At 40.0% G+C, this 21,976-nt stretch overlaps 1 protein-coding gene across 5 annotated transcripts in view; it reads left to right on the top strand.

Annotated features, from left to right (window-relative positions):
• Positions 1 to 811: 811 nt before the first annotated feature.
• Positions 812 to 21,976, top strand: part of ano3 (anoctamin 3) — a 50,110-nt gene continuing 28,945 nt past the window's right edge. For 4 of the 5 annotated variants that reach the window (XM_082542506.1, XM_082542507.1, XM_082542505.1 and 1 more), the window contains exons 1-2: positions 5,686 to 5,907; positions 20,019 to 20,225. In XM_082542506.1, the coding sequence (XP_082398632.1) occupies positions 5,862 to 5,907; positions 20,019 to 20,225 (253 nt within the window). In that variant the 5' untranslated portion in view covers positions 5,686 to 5,861. Of the gene's footprint in view, positions 891 to 5,685; positions 5,908 to 20,018; positions 20,226 to 21,976 lie in introns of those variants that run through there. The other variant, XM_082542508.1, reaches the window with a different exon arrangement.

Raw genomic sequence — 21,976 nt, 5'->3', positions numbered from 1 at the left:
CTAAGATTAAAAATGAGGTGCTAGAAAGGAGAAGAGTCCCTCTAAGAATCAGTTCTAGCGAGTCGGGGCATGGACACGTCGTCTCTGGAGCTGCTTTTGGCAGAAATCATGTTGGCTTAGCGGTTGGATGAGGTTACAATATTTTTCTGTGTCAAAAGGAAGCTCCAGCTAAATGCCAGATGAAAATGCATGACAGATGTCGTTTGTTTTGCCAGCCAGTGGATTTAATAATGCTGCTCGTGTATATTTGTGAAAATCCACATTATTTAAAATGCGAGCAGATGAAAAGGTAACTTTACATAACGGTGTAGGCCAAACCATCAGTGTCTTCCAGTTATTTTAGTTTGGCTAAAATCTGGTTTTCCAAAGCTGGTTTGAGTGAAAATGATCCCTTAACAAAGCCTTGATATTAAACATCTGGACTTGTCTGTTAGTTTAACTGTCCCACAGTTGAGCTTTGAAAGCCAGAGTGTTTAGTGGTCCCCATTAGTGTCAAGTATCAGAAGACAAAAAGGAATATCACAGACTCATTAATAATGGATGAGCGTAGTCACTTGAGAAGGATAAGTAGAGAGCTGGGCTTCTCTGATCATCAACAAAATTAACTGATGTGGACATGCAAGCTTAATTTTCCTGTGGACAACTTACACAAGTGATATTATTGTTTGAGCTGGAAAAAGCCTTCGGGATGCTACCACTCACTGATTTCTGATATTTTCTTTGTTTCACAGGATCATGTCATCAGGAAAACTCTGTGTACCTCCCCCTGCTGGAGAGTCAGGTCTCCAGCTCCTCCAGTGGCATCAGACACCATGCTACTATCAGTCCCACCATCAGCCCATCCTGGAGCAGTTCCCGCTCTGGAGGCACAGACACCGACCAGCAGTCTGGTGAGCCTGCCAGCAGGTCTTGGAAAGCCAAATGTTTACAAACACTGCCTCCTGTCGATAAGCATATTTTTCCACATCTAAATTGTGTGTATAAATTTGCGGTTTATGACATTTGAAGCTGTCTCCCTCGTGTTGCCCAGTGAGTGGCTGACTCAGTCAGTCTAGAGCAAGCTCCACACATTTGCGCCAAAACAGCACAAACAGCACAAAAAGTGTTTGAACCAAAGTTAAAGCCAGTAAAGTCAATATTTTGAGCCCTTATTTTCATTGTTTCATATTTTTTATAATATGAAAGATCAGTTACTGTAATATTTATTTCAATTCAGTTTTATTTTATTTATATAGTTCCCAATGACAACAACAGTCACTTCAAGCTGCTTAATATTAGGTAAGGTAAAGACCCTATAATAATACAAAGAAACCCCAGATGACGTCCTATGAGCAAGCACTTTGGCGACAGAGGGAAAGAAAAACTCCCCTTTAACAGGAAGAAACCTCCAGCAGAACCAGGCACATGGAGGGGCAGCCATCTGCCACGCCTGGTTGGGGGTGAGCTGAGGGAGAAAGGACAAAAGACATGCTGTGGAAGACAACTAAAGATTAATATTAACTAATAATTAAATGTAGAGTGGTGTATAAAAACATGGTGAGTGAAAAGGTTGAGAGAAGGAGAAATGTTAAGTGCATCATGGGACTCCTCCAGCACCCTATTGCAGCATAACTAAGGGTGGATTCAGGGTCACCCAATCCAGCCCTAACTATGAGCTTTCTCAAAAAGGAAAGTCTAAAGCCTAAAGATTAATCAATGAGAATTAAAAAGCATTTGTTGTTCAGGCACACATTGGGAGTGGTTGGCTTCACTTCGGTCCAGAGAGGAAAAGTTTTGAGCTTCAAATGAACTTTTAAACTGACTTAATCAGCAGATCTCTCAGTTGCTAAGCCTTACAACAAAACCATCATAGTTAATTTAGCTGAAAGTGTTGATGCCAGAGGCCTTCACTATTCAGGAGCCTCTCAAGCAGCTTCTTTGATTCTCCGAATGGCACGCTAATGCAGATCCTTCCTGAGGGGCGAGTAATGTGTTGAATATTAGGTAGCTTTGATGGTTTCTGAGTGGCTGTTTTTCACGTTTTCTCTGAGTTGAGTATCTGTTATTCTATATTACGCCACTGCTATACAGGCTGAATAATGGTCTAACTACAAATCACAGCTCAATAAAAATGTATTGATGTGCCGACTACTGTTACTAACAGATTTTTCATTATGGCTTTATTGGCATTTCCTCTTTATTATCCACATTTTCTGGCCATTTACATACATTTTTATGTAATTGGCCAGAAACCAACACTCAGTCACCCAACTGATTATTCCAGGCAATTTAGTTATAACACATATTACTTAAAAATAAAAACTGCAAATAAAAACTTTTCATTCCAGGATTTCTAGAGGCCCTGGGTACACATTTCCACTCTTGCCCGCACTATGACGCACCTGCTTTTTTTAAAAAATGTAAACATTTCATGCAGCTGGCCATTTAATTTCAAGGATTCAAGGGTGTCCTCCTTTTTGTGTGTATTTGCGCTCATGAGCTGAGGTTAATAACAGTTAGCCACACTTTCCACACGGTGGCAGTATATCATTTGTCTAAATTCATCCCTTTGCAGTGCTCCCATCTGACCTACATCCTCTAACTACCAGGCAGGAATGGAAAAGATAGAATTTAAAGTGGGACTGACCCACTGATAAGAGCTGCAGTTTTATTTATTAATCACCCCAGTAGAAGAAATGCATTAGCTTGCTAGTTCAATGTCGCGTCGCTGGGGTTGGCACACAATGCCCTGATAGCAGTCTTTAATAAACATCACAACAGTGGGAGGAGTAAAAGCATGCCGAGCTGCAAGAAAACAGATGGTATTTGCATCTATGACAGATGCCAGGCTTCTTTTCTCAGTAACCCCACAGACGTAGATTAATATACAAAACTAAGGCCAAAGACCAAGATAAAGATTATGTTATTGTTCCCGAGGCAAACAGTCACCAGATAACAGCAGTCAGTTCAGTGTCTGCTTGCACAGAAACAGCATGAAACACCCATGAGAGAGCTTTCCCTCTCATGATCCAGATTAGTGGTCTGCTGCTGTAACTCTCTGGGGATGACATTGAAATAAGACCAGTGACCTTGCAGATAAACCTCGATGAACTGGCAGCTTGGTTAATACTATAAAACTGGAGACTTAAAAAGAATTTATTTTCTATCCCATAAACTACCTGCATGTTTTACTAATAACCGTGATAATCACGATCCTCATTGACATGTTAGGTAATTCATATACACTGAATTTTGCTATACTTCATGGTTAAAATACATAGGATTGCATCATTACTCAAATATTATTATTACTATATCAACTGAATCTATCGTACAGTCTCACTTTTAACAACCTGATTGTAAATAATAAAAATAATCTCCTGATTTGTTCCATTATTATTACTATTATTTTGTGACTCTGACTACAGCTGCTAAAGAGAATGCCAAAGGAAGAAGGTGGCACCTGTGATAAAAAGGTAACACGTGCAGTCTTTGATTAAATGTACAATTTTTTTTTAAATATCATTATCGTGTTTGCCAGTATATAATGTCAAAAGGTTCGGTCCTAAGTCCTTAGAAGGTCTTACAATTCTGTAAATACAATCTCAGCACATGACAACAAAGCCAAAATGCAGAAGCAGTGTGTGGAAAAACTAAGCACACCTCATGATTTAGTAGCTTGCAGAAACACCGCCTACTTCAATTATTTGAAGTTATTTTCTGTATGACTTTATCAGTCTTGCACATCACATAGGAGGAGTTTTGACCCACACTTCTTTAAACTTCTTCTTCTTTGACGTTTTTGTGCATTTCTTTATGCACAACTCTCTTAGGATCCCACCACAGTGTTTCAGTCAGCTTGAGTTGAGGACTTTGACTGGGCAATTGCAACACTGTGATTCTTTTCTTTGTTGGCCATTCTGTTGTAGATTTATTACTGTGTTTGGCATCAATGTCAGACAGATGGTCTCACATTTGCCTCTAGAATTCTTTGGTATACAGAGGGCATCATGGTCAACTGAAGGACTCCTTAATGTGCTTAATGTGGCACATCATGGGCAAACATCTCCACGGTGGTGTCATCTCTCCAAAACACATTTGTTCAAAAGCAACTTTGCAAACTCAGCTATCAAAGCATCTGCTTAGATAGAGGTACTCACACTTAACTGTTTGACTTGCTGTCAATTAACAGTTGCATTTGAATAGTTGGCTGTTACTTACCCTCTTAATTCCTAAAAATGCAGGAACTGCATTTTGCTTTAGTGTTTGTTAAAGAAATAATGGCACAGTGTAATATCTCAAGTATTATTGTTAATCGAATTTTGTATTCACCTTATTTTAAGACCTTATTTTAAGGACCCAATGAAGTTTTAAATTATACTAAATATGATAGTAATAGCCTAGAAATTAGTGCGGTTGCACTTTTTATTTTCCACATAACTGTAATATAACTGTTTAACACTGTCAAAAGCAGTGCAGGTGAAAACAAAAATGTTAACGTGCAGAAGCAGAGAATGATTTCCTGATGAAATATACACTGTTGTGTATTTCACTGCCCAAATCTGCAATAAACAACAAATCTCTCATTTAAGTGGATTTCTGTTTGTGCAGTGCACGACTATTAGTCCTCCAGTTTTAATAGTCTGCAATCAAAGTGCACTGCAGCTACATGGTGCCCTGTTCAGCTTTAGTTTTCATGACTGATGAAACATTTACTGTCATACAAGGGGTCCCCTGCCTCTGCAGCCTGGGCTCTGTGAGGCCTGTGTGAGCTGAGATATTGACTTTACAGACCTTTTGCTTTTGCATTTAGTTATTTTTTTTATTATTATTATTATTTCTTTTAGTGTTAAAAAATTTGAATTGAAGCCTGACTGTAGCTGCAGCTTCCTCTAACAATAATAATGGATTGGATTTATATAGCGCTTTACAATTCCATTATTCATTCACTCTCACATTCACACACACTGGTGGAGGCAGCTACAGTTGTAGCCACAGCTGCCCTGGGGCAGACTGACAGAAGCGAGGCTGCCATATCGCGCCATCGGCCCCTCACCAGTAGGCGGTAGGGTAAAGTGTCTTGCCCAAGGACACAACGACCAGGACAGAGAGCTCGGGGATCGAACCGGCGACCTTCCGGTTACATATACGCTTCCCAACCCCCCTGAGCCTCGGTCGCCCCCCTAACAACAACTTTACGCCATCATTGGTCTTGGATTTTTATGATCATGTGTCCCATGGCTTGAGAAAATTAGAGAGGGAAAGAAAGTATTTTTACATTTTCGTATTTTTCGTTTTGTTATAAAAAGGCTGATTGCAGTGTCTCAAATGTGAATTCAACTTAAAAAGAACAAACAACAACGTCCCCATGATTACATATTTTTATCTGTGATATTTGGGAAGCAGTAGCCTGTACTGCATTATATTTAACTTAATACTGGGTCCACGGCTGTGGGGTTTTTTTTCTGTTTGGATAAGTGCAGCTTTCAGCAGGAGGATAACTGGAGAGCAAATCAAATTTGTCGACGGTCCATTTGCAATTTGCCGTCCGTGGTAATTTCCCGCAGCTTTAGTAAATCAGCACGGAGGAGGACAGGAGGTGGACGCGTCCATCTCAGGACCTCCCCTACCTCCGGTCGCCATGACAACAGCCGTGGATGGTGGCGATAGGGGAGCGGAGGGGGGTGTTGGGGTAGGGGGGTGGGAGCTTGCATAGAGGAGACAGGTGTTGCTGGCGTTTGCGCATCGCCAGTGAGCTCGTTTGGCAGGATGGGAGCTGAGGGAACACCTACACAACCCCGCCACAGTTTCCCATGTTTTCCGCAGTTTTGCTTTTTTAAATACGGAATTTGATTTGCGCTGGGAACCAACTGAACGCCGCCATGGTGCACCACTCGGGCTCAATCCAGTCCTTCAAGCAGCAGAAAGGTTTGTGGATAACGTCAGGGGAAATTCAAGGTGTCAAGATGTGATTTTCTTTTTTGTCGTTGTTTTTAGACGAGTGTGGCTACTTTTTTTCCTCTTGTTGAACAGTTTGTGTGTGAAGTGGTGCTCGGAGGTAATGGTCTCTCCACTTGCTGTTAGTGTGACGCAGAGTTGGAAGCTTTGCAGCCTCGTCCTCCTGGGAAGAAGCCTGTTTCTGAAACCTGCACTTTTGGTATTTTGTCCGCTACTTGACGTTGCACCGACAGTCATACCCACGTTTTTATTATAAAGGTCCAGCCTAGTTAAATAAAACCGTACAGGTCAAAATGATCAGTAATGCAAAACAAAGATCAACAACTTGAAACTTGAAGCACGTTTGGTAGATTTAAGCGGAAAGCTGCGGGTTCTCAGAGAAAACACATTTCTGCGCAGTTCATACAAAAAATAGCCCAGTTTCTAAACTTGTGTTCGTATCCATGCTCATATGAATGAGTAGGACAAGAAGCTGATAACCAAACTTAATATTCAGCTGTGCTTTGAAGGGGAAAAATAAATAAAAACCATTCTGTTTAGATCTGTTCAGAAGCATGCCAGATAGTTTGTGACAAAGTGATATGTTTGTGCCCTGAAACCTGCGAGGAGTAGCTTCCTCAGCGTTTTCTGACAGTCGTTTTTTTTTTTTTTTAATGAAGCTGTTAAAAGTTCCTGTAATGCAGTCAAAATGGAGGGGAAAACAGTCAGATTTAATTTCTCCATGTTGGTGTGCTGTTGGTTGTTTTGCATTTCGGACAGGTACTCTTTTTACACACAGGACAAACTGTTCTGTAAAAGAAAACTACTTCGTGTCTGCACACTGCTGCAAATCTGTGAGGGAAAAAAACCCAAAAAACAGTGCCACATACAACAGCTTCTAAGTGCAGCTTGATTACACTGCTGGGCCAGTATTGATTTTACACCCTAAGTAGGGTTCCTTGGGGGAAATTAGTGCTTCTTCAATGCTTTGCGGTTCTTGCTGTCTAAATTTAGAAAAACGATGAAGAAAGATCTTGTTTTTCATGCTGAGCTAGGCTAATAAATGTGGAACAGTTACCTCTTTTGTTATGCGTACCCAGCTGAAGATGGGAAGGTGCATCCCCTGGCTTCTGATGAGACATTGCTGAGCACCTCGACCTCATGAGTGGGGGATGCCCTGCTGGGAAAGGCTGCTCTTGTTCACCTCTCTGTTTATTTTGGATTCTTTGTTTAATCGTGCAAATCGTTCGTCTGTTCAGTTATTATTTCCTTCTGTATTAATGCATCAGAGAAAATCCTACATTATAAAATTTTATAAGCTCAGAATAATGACCTCGTGACTTCAGTCAGCGCTCCAGAGGACTATATCAGATTTATGTTAAAGTTTGTAACCCAGAGGACCCACTCAATATTTCAGTGGCTGTTAAGTGCACCATTAAAATAAACGCGAAGGTGGTGAATTTTGGCTCACAAAGGCCTGCTAAAGCAAAACTCAGCGATTATATTGCACTTCCTGGAACACAATCAATTGCGCCATATGCATTAAAAGGCTTGGAGCTGGAAATGCTGTTTCACCATATGAATCCATATGAAAAGCTTTAGTAGGATTCCTGCAGCAAAAAATTGAAATTGAAATTTAACAGAAGAGATGTCCTTTTCATCTTGCCTTCAAAAATATCTCACTCGGGTGATATGAACAGCAAAAAAAGCACAGCTACAGTTAGTCTTTGGCAAAAATGACTCATCTGATTTGTGCTTTCAAAGATTTGAGTGAATTTCAAATGCTCTTTGGCAGACTGATCATGAAGTCAGATTTGTCTGCAGCATGCTGGTGGATCACGTTGAAATCCTGAACACTCTGCAGAAAGTTTTTCTTCTTTTTTTTTGCTTTAAGCGAATAAAAATTTAAAGGTAACCTGGTTCTTCAATCAAAGATTTAAGTCTAAGCTCCACGCTTCTACATAGCGTTGTGCACTTTGGTGAGAGGTGTGTAGTCCTTCCAGCCGGCTTCTATTATAGTTTGTATGTTCTATATCAGATGATATTCTGCTCATCTTCATCATGGGTGTTGCTTTTTTATTTATTTATTTATTTTTAACCCAGAAGCCCTCATTAGCTTAAAAGGGAGTAACTTTGATGTTTGCGAGTGCTTGTCAGTGGTAGATGGCATCTGTAGGACTGAGGCTGTGCTCTCTTTGCAGTTTTCTACAGTAAATGTTGAAGTTTTTGTGTATTTGTTGTTGTGGTGTGTGCATGCACACGTGCATAAACCTTTGCTTGCACAGTCCAGGGCTGACCACCTGTCCTCTTATGCAAGCAGGCAGATGAGTTTATTGCTACAGACACTAATATCAGAACATAATATTATCTGTCTATTATATATTTAAACAGGCTACTGTAGGATAGTAGGCAGACATCAGTTTTATGTACGATGATTTATTCAGCATGCTTGGCTGAAACTAACAAAATAACAAAAACAAGTCTTGTCTTCTATGTGTGTGCGCACATGTGTGTGTGTTGTCTGGCAGTTAGCGGCTTTAACACTTTCACAGTCCTTAAATAGTCGGCGCTTGTTTGGTTGCTAGGTTATAAGAACAATGCAGGCAGAAGTTCTGCTGGAGCCCAAAACATATTTAATCACATCCACAAACCCCCGCAGGTGTGTATGCAGAAATGCAACAGAGGCTTTGCAGAAAATCCTGTCATGTAGTGGAATCAGAAGCAATCGGAGGCATAAGTGGATAGTGTGACGTTAAAGCGATGAGGACGCAGATTGGAAGAGAAAGAGGATGTTTAATCTCCTATAATGATGCAACCCAGAGGTCCTGCCAGGCTTGTATAATAGGATCCTGAATTGTGTAAACAGTGGGTAAAAATTTGCCATCTGTGCAGAGGTACGTTTACGGTCAGGCTGTCCGGCTCAACTGCACGTGACTGACAGACGTGTCCGTGGGGCTAATTATAAATGTTAGAAACCATTTATGAATTCATGTATTTCAAAGTGTTTTGCTGTTGGCATTTAAAAGTTTAATCGAAGCAGTGACCGTGCTATGTTGTTCTTTGAAACCAGACTGATTAGAGACCAAGTATTTTTTTTAATTGGTCATTCACCAGTTCCTCAAGCACTTTAGCTGGGATGCAAACTTCAGAAATGGGTTGATAGTTATTTAATAAAGTGGGATCACCACCTTTTTGGTAAAGGTAACACAAAAGTTCTTCTCCAAATATCAGGAACAGTATAAGAACATTTGACACTGTTTGGGCTATAATACCAGCAGTGAGATGCAAGAAATATGGAGGGAGGTTATGAAGACCTGCCGATTTTTTTTAGGATTGAGGCCTTTTACAGTCTTTAAACTTCACTGACAGAAAATACAGAAATAGAAAAAGTTTGATATTTGAGAATTTTTAGCCCTTATTTGAGCCTTTATTTTGCAAATACTAATTGTTTTGTGATGGACTCGCAGGCCTAGGCCCCTGCAGCCTTTCAGCATATGGGTCGCTTGCTCAAACAGATGACATATAGTTTTAGCTCCATTGCCTGTTTTTTAAATGCTTTTAAAGCTATTGTAGCCTAATGCCACTGTTTAACCACACGGTTCATTACACAAAAAAAGTTTGAGGGCTGAATCAATTATTAGTGCACAACAGAGTCGCCAAAACTGCAATTTTATGACAGCTGAATAAATGCACTGAATACTGCTGCGTGTTAAATCAAGCTTAGGGATGCGTTATTGCACTCTGCTGTGAATCTATCACTTGGCAGGTGTGCACTGAAAACAATCCGCCACCCTTTGCCATCTAATGGCTTTTAAGATCGTTCAAGGAAGCTGTTTGCACCAAAATTCTCCTATGACTCATATCATTAGAATAGCCTTCACACCATGTTTTACTGGCTAGGCCTGATAAGGGACGGATGAATGGGAAAAGTGCCCTTGCTCTATGTGTTACGGCTCTTGTTCAGGTCCTTCTAATTAAATGAACTTTCCAAGAGGTGATACATCTTCAATGCCTGATGAAGCATTAAGCTTTAGAAGCTTAGAGTTAAGGCAATCTTAAATACTGTGAAGAAAAACAAGACTCGAAGACTCTCCGGACTTTACTCAGCAATGTTTTAAGACTGAATTTCTCATCATCTGGAAGTGGGGAGTCATAACTGTGTATGAAAAAGAAATGTGGTAATCTGTGTGTCTTCAGTCAGTGTTTGCAGGTCTTTAAACTTAAAAAGTATTGGTTTATTAAAGATGGCATCATTTTGTGCTTCAAACCAGTGTGCCATTCTCCCAGTAACTTAAATGTGTGTCTGTGGTCGTAGTGTCATTGTGTTCCTGAGGTCTGGGCAATTTCCACAGTGTGATCATCATATCGCCCCCCTGTGTGATCAGCAGTAACTGTCGCCATCATCCCTGGGGGTGTATCACAAAAAAACGCAAACAACACTCTCACCAGAACTGCTGACACACACACACACACACATGTTTTGGAGTTTATTTCCCACTCACAGCATGATAACAAAGAATAGAGGCTATACCAGCGGGAAAGCCTCCTTCGCATACAGTGGTGAATGATTTAATTTACTGTTGTGGATGGATATATCGGCCGGACAGCTAAAACCCTGTGAAGTCATAACATTTGCTCGGTTCTTTATTTTTCTTTGTCCCTGCATGTCTTCCTCTCTGTTTTCATATCTATAAAATGAGCAATCCCCACACACAGCAGACTCTTTGACACCTGCCTAGTTTTTGAAGGTGAAGACGGAGGATGAGCGTGTATTTCTGCAAAGGCTCAAATGCAATAAGCTTCAAATCAAGCCAGCAGACACAAACTGCACTCCTGCTGTTGTCCTGATGATGATGGATCAGTGTAACTCCTCTCCAGACGCACATTCATCTCAAAGAGGAGAGACGTGAGCTTGAACTTCTGCGTGGGTGCCCAGACAGGTTTCTGTAGCAAGTGTCAGTTATTTATATGCAAGGATGCTGACATGAAACTATAGCAGGTTAAATATAATGTGAACCTTATAATGATGATAATAATAGCTGAGTACAGTAATAGGGCTGCATGCAGAAATTTGCAGTGATTTGGAAGCTGTTACCAGTCACTCCACCCATCATCCACCCTAATGCAGAGAGCTTCGACCCATTGTGTTCCAGTGTTCACAAGCAAAACGGCTTTTTGTAGATCTGTGTCCTTTAACTTTAGCAGGCAGTTAGGTGACTACAGTATCGACAGTGTCTTACTCACCAAAAACACTCTGACATTGCACTCAGGATCATTTCCAGTTTATAGGAGGATGGAGGCAGCTGGGCAAGGTAGTGCTTCAAATGATTTCAGAATATATTCTACTGTGGCCAGGCTTCATGTCAAGTATTGTTCAAGTAAGCTTTTACCTGACACCAGGGGGAAACTGTGGACTTTCATGTGGACTTGTACAGGATATTACAGACACTGAGCAAGTCCTCTCACCGGATGTGGATGAACAAGAACCAGTTGGATAATGAACACATGTGATTTCCCTTCACAGCTCACCCTGAAAGGCTCTTTGAACCTCATGAAGTCTTTAAAACAAGACAGAGGCCCCACTTGGCTGGAGTATTGGAGTATTCTGTCTGCGCACAGGCCCGTACTTGATCTGAGCCTGCAGATTTTCTGACCTCGATCATATTTGTTTTTTTACATACTTAATGCTCCTTAGAGGAGGTGCATTTGTTCATTCCCATGTGCTGTTGCCTCGGCGTTTTACTGCAAATGTCAAGTCTGATGGTGCTTGATCCTGCAAACCTATGCATGAGTAGGTTTGAGTCATCTAGAACCGTACTGTTTATTTTGTGAGGTGTTTGGAGGAAAAGCTAATTGTGTTGGTCACAAACGTTAATCCAGGCCACAGTGGTGGTGAGGGAGAGGCCATAGTTGTTATTTCATAGTCATTTTATTATGGTAATCAAAAAAAAAAACTGTGTTTGTCATCAGTCATAAATGCAATTAGTTTCTAAAAAATGAAACTGATGAATGGTTTACTACATGAGCTTTTCTCGTTGCTGCCCCACTTCCGTATGTCTGTTTTATGGAGGGATTCTATTCTTGAAGTTAAACCAAGCTAAACGCTACAGTTAAGAATCACGTGGGCTTTGAAACACGCTGCCAAACTCTCGAGAGACAACATCAGTCACATTAACACAGACTTCTGAATAAGTCTGTCCCAGCAGCTAGCAGAGAGAGCACTCAGGTCACATTATTATCATCTGAACTGATTCTGTCAAGATTTTATTATATAAGAAAAACATGAAGTATTACACACCCAGAAAGTACAGTGAAATATAACATTAATGGTGATGATGATAACAAGAAACACTCTGAGAGTGCAAATCTCCCCCGGGCAGCTCACTCTCTGGGTATTCTTTACTTTTAAGGGAATATTTGTTTTCTTTGTAGTAGTGCAGGAAAATAATGTATTTTGAAAGAAACGCAGATGTGAAAGGTCAAATGTGTATAAAATGCATCCTTGAATGTGATATTTAGAAACACCATATACCAACATCATTTTCTAAATGTTCCCAAACAAGCAAAGGCAGCAGAATTTCAAGCATAGCTTTAAAGATAAAAGACATTTTATGAAGATTTGAATTTATTTGACCTTGAAGAAAAGGTCAGAGGTCCAAAGTAATGTGATGCTGTTGAACGGCAGTAAGAAACATAGTTTTGAAAAGCTGTATATAGCAGTATTATCACTTTGACCATCACATCAATCTAGTGGCCTCAGATGAAAAGTCAAAGGTCAAATGTGACATGATATTTTAAATATTTCTACAATAACAGTACACACCACACTTGGTTATTCAGGGTTTTTATCCATTTTTGACCAATAAATCATTGAGTTGACATTTAAAAACAATTCACATCCTAGAAAATAAATGTGGACGTTCACGGAAGAAGAAGAAAAAAGCTTCATCATAAAAAAAACACAAACAAGGTTACATGTTCACAGTTGCAGTGATCTATAGAGATTGACAGACCACGTGACTTTCGCGCATTGCATGCCGGGAACTCGTGGCGAAACAATCCAAGTACCGCATCAAATGCAAGCATTTGCAGCACCGCAAAACATTTATTCTCCGGTTCCAATAAATTCTTGGTTTTTCTTTGCCCCCCAAAAAAGGTATGTACAAAACGAAGGAGAACAATGCCGGTCCGTACAAAGACAGACTTGATGAAAAGTCAAAGAAAAGATACGAGGAAAAAATCAAAGGAGTGAAAGGGTTAGATCCTTACAAGCACACAGAGGGACAAAATACGTTAGCGTGCTGCCCAACTTTCACCACGCTCATATTTATAATTATACGGTTCTTGGAGTGAGTGCATACACTCATGAAGTTTAGTAACTTCAGGTCACTGCAACAAGCCCAGGTACGGACCTTGAAATACACCGTGTAGAACGAAAGACCATCGTACGTATCATAAGTTTACCAGTCTCACAAATCGTCTTCATAAATACACATTTGTTAACCGTTTATTAATAGGACCTTTGAGCTCAATGGTAATTAATTAGTAGTGGAAATAATTTCTGGTAGCATCACAGAAATGTAGCAGTGACAATAATACTGTATGCTGTAATCGTACTGGGCAATTAGTGATACAAAAAAACTGTTTTATTCTGTGAATAAAAGTATATGTTTTTGTCAATGTACCATAATAACAGAAGCGAAACGCAATATTGTGTCAGGACAATTCACTATTTATGCACAATAAACAAAGGAGCATAGCGCGACAATTTCTGTTCAGCGCCAGACTTGCTTGTAACCTATATCACCAATTATGTTAAGAAAAATGACGTATTAACTACTACAAAACACTCACCTTTGTGGAAATGCTTGGAGCAGACTAACCTGTGAGCTGGAATGTTCTGAGATGTTATATTTGGTCTTTGAATGGCTGCAATCCAGGCCATCCGTCGCCTCTTTGTTACTTCGGAAACATGGCTCGAACAATTTCTCCTCAACGACGTAATCCGATAACAACCGATCTCTTTACCCGTCGGCTTCCCGTGGCTGTCATGCGACCGGCTATTGCAGTTAATAATACAACAGCTTCTTGCCATTTTTTGTGTTTCTTTTTATCGCTGTGTGACTGATTTCAATTGAAAGCCTGCGTGCGCTAGTACCTCTTGCCACGAGTTCCCAGAATTCTTTGCGGTTTTACCCCTGAATGACGTCACATTTTCAATCTCTATTCTGACCAACTCTCTGTGAGAGAGAGGGTTTGACAGCATTTATCCAGTGCCTGACATCTGGTCTGAGTTTTACTTTGTTTTGCTTTTAGAGATGAAATAAAAGAAGTGCCTTCGGGTGAAGTGTATTTTCCTTTTGAGATACTCCTGCTGCTTTTTCATCGGAGGCCACACATAGCACTTAACCAAAGTGATTGTGTGTCAAATGTGAATAGAGAAAAAAATAATGAAAAACTCAATTATCTATAAATCACCACGTCTTGAAAAAAAAAAATTAATTAAACATCATGAAGAAAATAATGGTGATCCAGCATGGAGGAGTGACTCACTTTGATAATGTAAAAAGTGTTATCTTAGGATGCAATGAAAATGTAAACTAATCAATATGAAAAAATCGAATTTTTAAATGTAATTTGGTCTAATTAATATTTTTCTTTTGTAATCTGATGACACAATCCAAGTGATGTTTAATCCTTAAGTACCTAACCCCAGCATTGTTTGAAAAGGCCTTGATGCAGTGTTCCTAATTTGAAAGCTGTGACAGCGAAAGTGTTATAAGCTGAACAAGGATGAATAATTCAAAGGGTAAAGCAAGGAAACTTAGAGGCATGATGGGAAACAGCCCACTGACCTGAATTCTCTTTGTGCAACATCCTTTCACATAAAGCCTCAATGCCTCATAGCCCTTTTCAGTGATAGCGGACAAAAGTGACTCAAAGTGACATCCCGCAGAACTTTACGTCTGTTTCACCGCACTGTTTTTAATATCTCACTGCTTGTACCTGATCATCAAATCCTTGCTGTTTTTCAAATCAACCGCTTGCTCTTCCAGCTGGCTCAGAGTAGAATCGCTGCATTCACACCTAGACACAGTGCTGTGAAGCTGTCAGGCGTACGCCAGACTTATCATATTATGACAGAATTAATCAAGAGGAGCATAACGATCTGATAATCATCCTCCTTTCTTGGCTTTAGCATTTGTCACTAACATTTGGAGGCAGTAATAGAGTACACAGTATACGATCAAACAGGCACATGTATACGGTATCATACCCACACACATGGACAGACCTGAAAAATCCTTTTAATCTCACATTAAAAGACCGTCATGGACAAGCTGCACAGGAGAGATCCAAATCCCAGATCACGACCCTCCCTGAAGCTCGTCCAGCTTCATGTCAGATGAGCCTGAGTGGGTGTTTGCGAGAGTGCACAGAAACTGTCTTAGAGACTTTGTTGTATGCTGATGCAGAGAGAATTTGGAGGTGTTTTTTAACCTTATCACCTCACAGCGAGCGTCTTTTTCTCTGAATAGTGGGCGAGTCCCGTACAAAACTCGGACGTGCACACATGCACGCACAGTCTGAGCATGCACATGGGATTAACTTTCTCCTCACAAACCAGTTTAAGCCAGAACACAGCGAGATTAAGCATTACTAGATGAACCCCTTTTATATTTATGTCTTACACGGTGCACCGTCTTCAGATGCTCTGACAACAGAGTACATAGATTCATCCTGCATGACAAAATTGGGCCAATATTATTGATCAGGCCAGTGATTGTCAGATAACTATTATCATATCCCTAATATCCACAGAGTCTGATTTGAATGGTGCTTTTATCATCTCTAAATCATCTCAATTTCCACAGAAGCAATTTCACACAACACCAACTCCAATTTGTGGGTCTATTTTAAACTTTGAGGACCCATCGAGACCACCAAGCAGTGCCCCCGCAGACCAATTAGCTCACTTTGCTCTGACGTATCATCTCAGACATGTTGAGTCTTGCTGCTGTCTTTTAAAATAATCGGGACATTGTTTGACTTTTTTAACCTTTATGCATAAACATAAGCGATTCAACACAGAGTCAGCTTATTGGACAGTTACATTGTATAAGGATACAGCCACTCTTTAATCTAATCCACTGTGACCAGTACACTTTAGGCCTCTAGCCACTTAAGCTCTCAATGATTTACTCCAGTCATAAAGCAAAACACGCGCTGAGCCTTTTTGCTAACCGGACCGTAAAAGCTCTGTTTTCTTTTTAAATGTTAGTGCAGATGTAATTGTCACAAGAAGTCTCCCCACAGAAAAAAGTGCTTGACAACCTACAGCTCTGAGTTGATTAGAAATATCAAAAGTCCTTCCAGAAACAAGTCTTGTCACTAGTCTTGCCATCTTGAAATGCCTCTGGGAACTTAGTTGCTCAGTTATTTTGAAGCATTGCCTTTTAGTGGCCACTGGGACAACTTGTATAGGATCACCAGTCATATCTGACACTTAAAAAGTTTGAAAACTTTTCCCCAAAATAATGTTTTAAAACTTGGAAGTTGTGCCTCTACAACTGTCTTTTGAATTGATTTATCCCACAGATTTCAGTCTCTGCATGTAATGACTCTCTCTGATAATGCCTCTGATGAAACTGACTGAAACGTTAAGCGTGCCAAGGAGGAACCTTTGTGATCCCATGTTGTTATGAGCCTGAGGACAAATTACATGATGAAAACAAAAAAATAATTTCCAGCCCCCATGTCGTGTTTTTGCTGACCATTCAGAGTTATTTTTAAATCCCCGCTCTTGAATGGAGTGGATTTTAAGCTGTAAGCACAATTTTTCTTTAATGCATTGAAGTTTTTCACTTTAATAATTCATTGTAGATGTTAGCTAGAGCTTACGACTTTCATTCATTTCATATCTGCGGGGTTATTGGGGGAACGAACACCATGATTGGCCGACAAGCTTGCATATTAAACTGGCTTTATTCTCACTCAGTGCTGAAAGATCCCGTGATGGTTGGCTGAATGTTAAAAGCATCAGGGGTCATTAAGTTGTTTCCGATTCGAAGCTTGCATTTTTGTTTTATTTTCCCTTTGTCTTTGGAGCTGGGGATTAATGCTGCACATTTACAGTTAAATTCATTAACTGTAAAAAATGAAGAGCAACAGGATGCTTTAAACTTTAAAAGGAGAAACTATAACATACAACTTTGCACCGGGCTATAACCTTTTAAAGTTGGGCCCTTGGTAGAGCAGCCACTGTGGCCTGATTTACCAAAATGACCCTTGTTTATATAAAGCAGTCTGCTGCCTTAGCCTACGGGGCAAAGGCAAATTTTTCAGACTCCAGTGTTGCCAGCATATCTCCAGATAGTTAAAAAATGGATGTCTGGCTCAAGACATCCTGCCACGTGCATTAGTCATTGTTTACAAATGCAGATGATTTCAAAAATCTTATAAGAGGCGAAACTGTTGTCATGCAGCAGCAAATGGATTTCAGATTGTATATCAGCAAATTCAATCCCTCTTTTGCTTTCTACATAACTCGCTTCAGTCCAAACTCTGAATAATCCATTCAAACGTTTTATTTTTTACACTCCTACATTTTTCTATTTCATCCATAAAAACTACAAGTAAATCCTTCTTAAACCTCATCACTGATTTAAATTTAGTCTACAAGCAGACTCTAAACAGAAACCAGGTCTGATACCAAGCATCTTGTAAATTCTGCATATTCGTATGTAAATATCTGTTTATTAAGATTGTGCAGACCAGTCCAGAAGAAAAAAAGAATCAATTAACTTAAAGCGGTGCTCTTTCATTAACAGACTATATTTAAACAATACTAAGCATGCTAATAGTGGAAACTTGGTCTCCAGCTGCCTCCAAGCTTTCCTCCTCGTTATGTCATCAAGGAAAGCCCACACCACATGGGGGTCAGTTTGGTCCTTCCTGCTTTTAAACCAGAGAAAGTGCGGCCTAGAAGACAGGTGAGAAACACGAAAATGAATTAAAATCTTCTTCAAGATCTCATATATGACCCTGTGTTCAGCATAACACTCACAGGTTTAAATGCTTAACCTTCAGCACGATGGAAGGATGAGGATGACTGCGGTCGACGAACACTGCGTGCCACGTCCTCTTTAATTTACAGGGCCTCCCCATGACAATCCCATTCAGCTCAATGTCATGAAAATGAATTATTGAACAGCTTGCAGCTCGGGCCCTCACTGTACAGAGAGTAAATGATCAATTCATGTTTCACTTGAATGTTTCAGGAAGGTCAGTGAGTGAATTCCTCACTGGATGTGAAAAGAAGTCACGTTCCCGTCTAAAGACAACGCCTTAATTTTGTTAATAAATAAGTCAGGAGCTGCAGAGCTGAGGCTGAAGGTCATTTACAGTGTTCTGTTTCAACTGATGGTAATTCATTATTCTCATTAACTTCTCTCTTTACAGTTCATCGTCACAGTGATGAATATTCTGTTAGCGCAAAGCTAATCGGGGTGTAGAACAAGTTAATGTTATTAAATGTTTATTTGTTCAGGCGGTTGGAGTGCTAAGGCACTGCTGGTCTCGAGGTACTGGAGTGCGTCATTTGATGGAAATGAGGGAGTGCTGATGGTTTTAATGCACTATGAAGGACAGACATTATCAGTGGAGCCCATAAAAAAAGTGGACCTTTTGACAGAGATTTTGCCTTTCTTTTGGTTTTTTTTTTTCATCCCCTCTCATGATTTCAGGGCGCTCAGTTTTTTTTTTTTAATGTTTTGTTGTTATTATTACTGGTCATATATGCTGTTTTGTAAGATACAAGCAAATATAAAAATGGTGAATGCAAAGCAGATACAAGCAAGGAAGTAAAATGATAAGATGAATATTTTAAATAAACTTGTAGCAGGTTGACTAACTCTCGTGTTGCCTCAGTGATGATTCATGATCTGCTTTCCATGGGGAGTTTGCATGTTTGTGTTGGTGTTGCTTTTCTATGGGTGCTCTGGTTTCCTCCCACAGTCCAGAGACAAACACTTTAATTAAATGTTGATTCTGAATTGGGCTGTTAGTCATGTGATGTAGCTGTTAAAGGTGTAACCCTACATCTTGCCTAATGTCAGCTGGGATAGATTTCAGCCCCACTGTGACCCTGGTTGGATAAATGATTAAGAAAATGGATGGAAACCTGATAGGAAACAGCAGAAAGAAACTCATTAATGCTATAATTGATGTACAGCATGTCAAGTTCTTCTTACTTTAACATCTTACCAGGGGTGTTATTTTACTGTTTATTGACTTCAGCTGCTTTATTGAAGAGATAATCCAGTCATGCGGTGTTTATTATATTATATAAAACTGGCTGACCCAGAAGAGCTGGATTTATTAAAGAATTATCCAAACTGTTGCAACATCAAATGTCCAAACTGAAATGCCATCATTGTGGTGATTTCCACAATGTTGTACAAGCATTGAAATTGGAGAACAGCATTACATGACTGTTGTCCACTTAGCCATAACAAGTAAGCTTACTTTCTGTTGAGCGGTGCGCCTTTCATATTTTCTTATCACTTTCTCATTCATTAGCTACTATGCTACCAGCTGTCAACATGTAATCTAACGGTGTGAGTTGTGAGCAGACCTCTTCCCTGATTATTTTCAGAGACTTTCGTGGTAATACGTGTAACCATCACATACCACATGGACTTTAGAGTACCACTTTTGTAGTATTGCTGACTTATAATGAAGTGCTGATGTAGTGGTGAGTAGTTCTCTCTGCATAATTTTTGTTTTTTTGATGTCTCTTTGAGAGCTTCATCAACGAGCGCAGCCAAAGCCAATCCATCCTTTAATGCAAGTGCATCTGATTAAAACATATTTGTATTATTCTATTTGCCGTATATAGAAATATAAATTTCACAGTGGATCTGTGTATAAATTGTACAATATGACATAAAACTAAGTGTATAAAACACTTTCTTTTTCTCCATGAGCTATTCTGAAAAACTCATGCATGGAATTTTTTTAGGCTTGAGAGATTTCTGACTGCTCTTCTTTCTTTTAAGCAACTATTGGCATGAACTTTTCCTCCGTTTCTTTTTCCTCAGGCATGCACACAAGCATCAGCGAGATCCTGAAGGAGAAGAGCCTAAAGCCATCTCGCCGCAGTCTGCCCTGCCTGGCCCAGAGTCAGACTCATCCAACCAACCTCAACCACTTCCTGTCTGTGCCTCTGAGCCCGGAGCCTAAACCAGAGGTTGAGGGTCTGAGTCAGAGCATCAGCACTTCCTGCAGCCTCCTCCCCCCACAGACAGGTCAGTCCGCTGTCAGTAACTCACATGTTTTCTATACTCATTAGTGGACGAGATGCTTCAGTTATTAGAGAGCGCCTACATCAATTTAAATTGATCTTGCGAGATATTGAAGCTCACCATGAAAGTATGTGCACACTTTAACATTACAATATCATACAACTGTAGGTTTAATCACTGTGTCTTGTTTGCTTTTAATTTGTGACTTCTGCTGTTCTTTGCTGGCCAAAAAGAAATAAATAAAAAAAATAACTTGAAAAAAGAAATTCTTGTTTTTGTTGACGAAGCTTTATTTTATTTATTTATTTTTTTTAAAGATCCACAGCAATCATGGTCTGCAGGGCCTCCTAATAAATATACAGTGGAGGAAATAATTTCTTGATCCGGTTAATGTGCTTCTTCTTTAGTCACTCGTTTGTTTTTTGGTGGTATGATTGCATGTTTTGGATCACTGTCGTGCTAGAAGACCAAGAGTTCTGGCTGAGGGAAGGAGGTTCTCTTCCAGGATTTTATGGTACATGGCCCCGTCTAATGGCCCCACAGTGACGTACAGTTATCACGTACTCTAGCACAAGAACGGCCCAAAAACATAACGTTTACATCTCCATGCTTGATGGGGATAGTGTTCTTTGGGTTTATACTCAGCATTGCTCTTCCTAAAGAATTATTTCCCCCAGTGTAAGTGTTTTCTGTGAAGTAATTGTGTTGTATACATCACAGGTTGTATAATATTTCCAAAAAAACAAAAGCCTCTGAAATGTTTTCACCATTATCGCCTTTCATTGTCTGAATGGCATGTTTAATTATTTTCTCTGTCCTGTGGACTGATTGTATTGAACTTTAGGTTCAACAGGAATTGAGCTGGTCACTACACGGATTTTTATATTGATGGTGGTACTTAAGGTTTGTGTGTAATATTGATGGAACAGATTGTGTTAATGCTGCAGGGGATTTAGAAAACACTGCGCAAAGTCGCAGCTGCTGGGAGCACGTTCCGAGGGAATGCGATAGCATGGGAAAACGCTGGTAATATAAATACAGTATATTATTGTTATGGGCCAGTACCACGGATGTGCCTGCTGGAGACGAAAATTACTCGGTCTCATTAACAGCTTCAAGAATATTTAGAGGCCACAGACGGTGAGAGTGCTATTTTTTTCACAGCATGAAAACTAGTGCATGCAGCACTTCAGCATATTGGTATTTTCCTGACCTTGAAATGCCCTTTGTCTGCATACTTGTTATTTTGGTGCGGAGTGCAGTGTGCAAAAGTGGGACTTGATATAAGAATTACACACTGTCTGCACGAGGTGTTTCTATTCTGGTGTAAACCGTCTCTTCGTGTGAGGAGCAGGTCTGAATTTTTTTTTTTCCTTTTTGGCTCAGAGTGCAGACAGAAGGAGAGAGTGTAGACAGAGCAAAAAGCAGGAGCTGGTAAACAAGGAAGATCATCCATCAACAGTTTCCCACCTGTGGAAAGTGACAGATGTTTTTCAGTGGTTCTCAAGCTGGAAGACAAACTGCTAGAGAACTGAAAATGTACAGCGGGTTATATTTTACTGCTATTGTTATCATTTTATCGCACCTTGAAACAGGAACTACAGGCATAAAAATCCACACAATTTTTATTTGAATGAGAACTTGAACAGTGCCCACATTATATAAAGACAATTAGATCACACTTCACCTTAAAGGGACACATTCTGCTCATTATTCCACCTCCTTACGTGTACAGAATGGTGACAACTGCACGC

Source organism: Aulonocara stuartgranti (genome assembly GCF_965226115.1).
Source record: "Aulonocara stuartgranti genome assembly, chromosome: 7".
Lineage (NCBI taxonomy): Eukaryota > Metazoa > Chordata > Actinopteri > Cichliformes > Cichlidae > Aulonocara > Aulonocara stuartgranti.
The sequence above is the reverse complement of the archived record's forward strand: the minus strand, read 5'-3'. Positions and strand labels throughout refer to the sequence as shown.